At 37.7% G+C, this 3,980-nt stretch overlaps 1 protein-coding gene across 1 annotated transcript; it reads right to left on the minus strand.

Annotated features, from left to right (window-relative positions):
* Positions 1-544: 544 nt before the first annotated feature.
* Positions 545-2,334, minus strand: LOC112280474 (uncharacterized). Its single transcript, XM_024516006.3, has 2 exons — positions 1,405-2,334; positions 545-1,307 (listed from the first exon to the last, which is right to left on the minus strand). The coding sequence occupies exons 1-2, from the start codon at positions 1,455-1,457 to the stop codon at positions 701-703; spliced, it is 660 nt and encodes a 219-aa protein (XP_024371774.1). The 5' UTR covers positions 1,458-2,334; the 3' UTR covers positions 545-700.
* Between the last annotated feature and the right edge of the window lie 1,646 nt (positions 2,335-3,980).

Raw genomic sequence — 3,980 nt, forward strand, 5'->3', positions numbered from 1 at the left:
AATTCTCGCCAAATTCTTATTTAGTCAACAGTTGTGGCTCAGCAGTACAATTTTAAAAAATAGTAACCTTATTTTGTTAAAGACACTTAATTTATGAAGAACTTCAAACTTTAAAATGTTGCCTAATCCGTTTTAATGAGTTCTGTTTGTTGAAAAATTGGTTTGATTGCCTTCATATGTACAATAAAGTTACGGAAAAATGCTAAAACCTTCTTCAACAAAAACAAGAAACCAATATCAGTAACAGTTTTTGCTGTAACACATTCAGTCATCACAACAAAGCATGCATCACTGATAATTCACAAACAATTTTTGTTACTATACCATCAAAATATTCAAACTGATACGTCCAAAACCATAAAACTTCATCTCTCTCACAACAAATGCTTCCTACTTCATCCCCGAACACTCAAATGCTATTCAATTTTAATGTAACAAAACGATGTGAACTCTCTATTCCAAAGCCAAAACAAGACAATGGAATGGACAAAGTGAAGCCTTTCTGGGCTTTAGAAGCACCCTGATGACCGAAGACAAAAGAGGATCTTAAAATACAACTAATTATAAATAAATGAAAACAGAGTGAAACAAACAAACTGCCTTTACATGTTCGAGACAAAACCTCGCAACGCAACATCAACAAGAGCAGCTGCTGCGAGGATGGTGGCAGTTTGTTGGGGCGAGGACCTCGGCCATAAATCTACTCAACGAAGGCTGCGTGGGCAAGACCCACAGATGAGCAACAGCTTCGGAAGAAAGCATCGACAACTGGCGAAAAATGCAGGCGTTGATGGTGATGGAAACGGTCACCGACTGCAACAGTTGCGATATCTAGATGGCATGGCAGGAGGAACGAATGGACTTTGAGCTCTGGATGTGGCTTGCCTACCTCGCTACCATTCGAAAATGAATGCGAAGAGGAGCCATCGAAGACAATGGTTATCGATGCCGACCTGCGACGGAGGGTATTCAATCGGCTCATCTGCAGTCGCAGGTTGGGTCGAGGGCTGGCCGGTAGTGACGATCGGTGTGGAGGTGTGTCGGAGTTGGGCTTGAATTGCAGCCAAGTCTCTGGAGAAGCTTGAAGTGGACGATGGACCTTCCGGATCCTGGACTTAAAAGAGAAGAGCGGCAGAGATTGCAGTCCATGCCCGCGTCGAACTTGCTGTTCAATGCCCAGCCTGCCAAAATGGCGGCCACCAGATACAAGCACATGTTGAGGACCAACATGGGCGTGGCTAACCCTTTTCCTCGTGCAACTGCCATGGCTGCAATTCCAGAGAGTTCCTGGGTCTACTTGACGATGCCTACACGCACATCTGCGGCATTATCAGCGCTGACCGCCAAGACGAGAAGCTTGTGCTAAAGTTTTGATTGCAGTGTTGTTGTGGGACTAGCTGTTACCTGTTACTAAATTCAGACACCCAGTGGCCGTGACGCCATCGCCTGTGAGACATTGCCACCCCAACCGGTGGGCAGATGTCGCCTCAACATGAAAAAAACGTCGGGAGGATCGGTGTGGAGGGGTTGCACATCGCTCCTTTCCGCTTGAGTTGTGGGAGTTGATTTGTGTAGGTCAATGACCAACGTGATGAATCTTCTGCATGGTCAGTGCTAGTTTTGCGCATTGAGGATGTCAGCAATGCGCATTCAACCAAACCTCCCGGAAACCCATCCGACTAGTGTGAGCTGACTTCAAACAAATACAAGGACAAATCATAATTCACAAAACCTTGCTAAAATTACACTGTGCACCGAATGGACTGGAATTATTCAACTTGAGTTGCCTGTTTCTTCCACAGGTTGCTCTTCCTCGTTGTCGACAAGGTGCGAGCTGGAGTCGGCTACGACAACTGTAGCGCTGTTGCCTTTTCGGAGAACAGCGGGACTTAATTTCTGTAACATATACCAGGTGATACCGCACCCATATGGACATTTCCAACAGGCCTGCGAAACTAGTATCCACGTGCCGTTCCAACAGCTCACCCAACTCTTATTCTCGGGACGAAAAAAATATCAAAACAAACACACAAATACTTTCATTAGAAACTGGTGTCAATTTTCAATTCCCTGCTTTTGGAAACTGGGCAAGAATTGTTTCAAGGTCGGTGGAGGAGATGCTTCCACAGATGCTAGAATCTGCTGTAGGAATCGAGACAAGTCCACCACCGTCGAGCGCCGCTTCGGACCCAGGCTTCGTAATATCAAGGACCAGACTTAGAAAACCCCCCATGCTGAGTCTACAAACGACTGCACTCACTCGTGGCCCATGCACATCCAACACAGAGAAATGACTCACATTGACCAGGCATTTTCTGCACATGCTATCTGTGCTTCGAGAGAATGCACCCAACATTGTTGGTTATTTCCGATCAGTTCCTAATGCCAAATTCAGTTCTAAACAAGCATATCGAAAACCTCCGATCTGATCTTCTTTCTGCGCTGGATCTCCATGGGACCTGCTCAGAGCCTGACATGCTTGCTAGCTTGCATTTAAGGGCTTTGAATTTATTCACTAGTGGAATTTAGATTCTTCATACTTTGCCAACACATTTTTTTAATGGTCGACGCTGTTGTGATCGAATGAGTAATCGTTGGAGATGCTCAAAGACTAATGAACATAGTGTTGATTTTAATGGTGAGTTTGTGCAAACTGTGGTGTGTTTCAACCTCAAAAGCGCGTGTTTTGATTTGATAGTGGGTGTTAGCAGAAGGGATGGGTTGGTATATGAAGAACTGAGAATAACTTTTAACTACAAAAGGAAGGCAAATTCTACCTATGATTGTAAAATAACATTGAAAAATTTGGCAGTTTAAATTTTAGTTGTCATATGTGATATCCAAAATAGTTGTCATTGCAAAATATCCATCATATTTGATGAACCTAGCACAAGGATGAATATAGTATATGTGCAGTTCTGAATTTACTGTTCTTATTAATTTACCCTATTTTCTACATTTCTTGCACTTAAATAAAGTATACAGTGATTTGATTGTTTGTTTGATACATTTTTTTTTTTTTTTTTTTTTTTTTTCATATCGCAATTAATTATTAAGTGATTGTATTGTTGTTACAAGTCCTAAGCACTAAATAAAGAATATTTTCTATTTTTAAAAATATTTTTTATTATAATAAATCTATGATTTTTTATAGAATGATATTAAAAAATACTTACTAACATAGATAACCAACTTGTGGCAAGGAATCTTAATTAATTATTGTATATTTGTTCACTAATCTTATTAATTAAAAAAATCCTACTTGAAAGTTTAATAAAAATAAGAAATCTTTGTACAACCTTTATAAAAGCAAAACACATTTTTAGTTTATTTGGTGGTATTATAATTCCAGAAACAATTGTATAACTCTTAATATATTTTCAACTTGTTTTGTGTAGTATAAGACAAATCTCAATAATTTACATAAATGAAAAAGTTGCACTTTTGCACAAAACATTATATTAAAGCTTCCTTAAAGAATTTTTCTTGGTTTGATTATGATACTTTTTTCAATTTGATTTTTTTAGAATGGTTCTCATTAGCAAAATATTAACGATTTTTTAACTTTTTATTATAAACAATTAAGTTAGATATACCAGGACTTATGGCAAAAAATATTATTGTGTAATTTCTTGCTTTTGCAATTGATGCAATATTTATTAGGTAAGCAAAAATTCACTGAAATACTTTAAAATTTTATATTTTACTGCATCTAAATAAATTTTTAAATAAGACACATATAAAATTTACATAAATAAGATCTATGATTTTTTACATATATATTTTTTATATTTTTAATTTTTTAATATTTTCATGAACTGTAATAAATTTTTATTTTTGTTTATTGGAGAGATATATTACAATTACATGATTCTATGACAGTTTTAAAACTTTTTGAATGAGAAGTTTTACACATTATTTTGTTCTGTTGCTGTAATAACTTTAGGTCATGTACATCCTAACTCTCCCTATTTATTATA

The sequence above is a fragment of the Physcomitrium patens genome, chromosome 3 (genome assembly GCF_059467195.1).
Source record: "Physcomitrium patens ecotype Gransden chromosome 3, ASM5946719v1, whole genome shotgun sequence".
NCBI classification, from domain to species: domain Eukaryota; kingdom Viridiplantae; phylum Streptophyta; class Bryopsida; order Funariales; family Funariaceae; genus Physcomitrium; species Physcomitrium patens.

Bases quoted from the DNA above. Each gene is read 5' to 3' on its own strand.
- LOC112280474 (XM_024516006.3), bottom strand. From the start codon at position 1,457: ATGTCTCACAGGCGATGGCGTCACGGCCACTGGGTGTCTGAATTTAGT. The intron at 1,308-1,404 runs GTAACAGCTAGT...ATGTGCGTGTAG, and splicing joins GTGTCTGAATTTAGTAACAG to GCATCGTCAAGTAGACCCAG.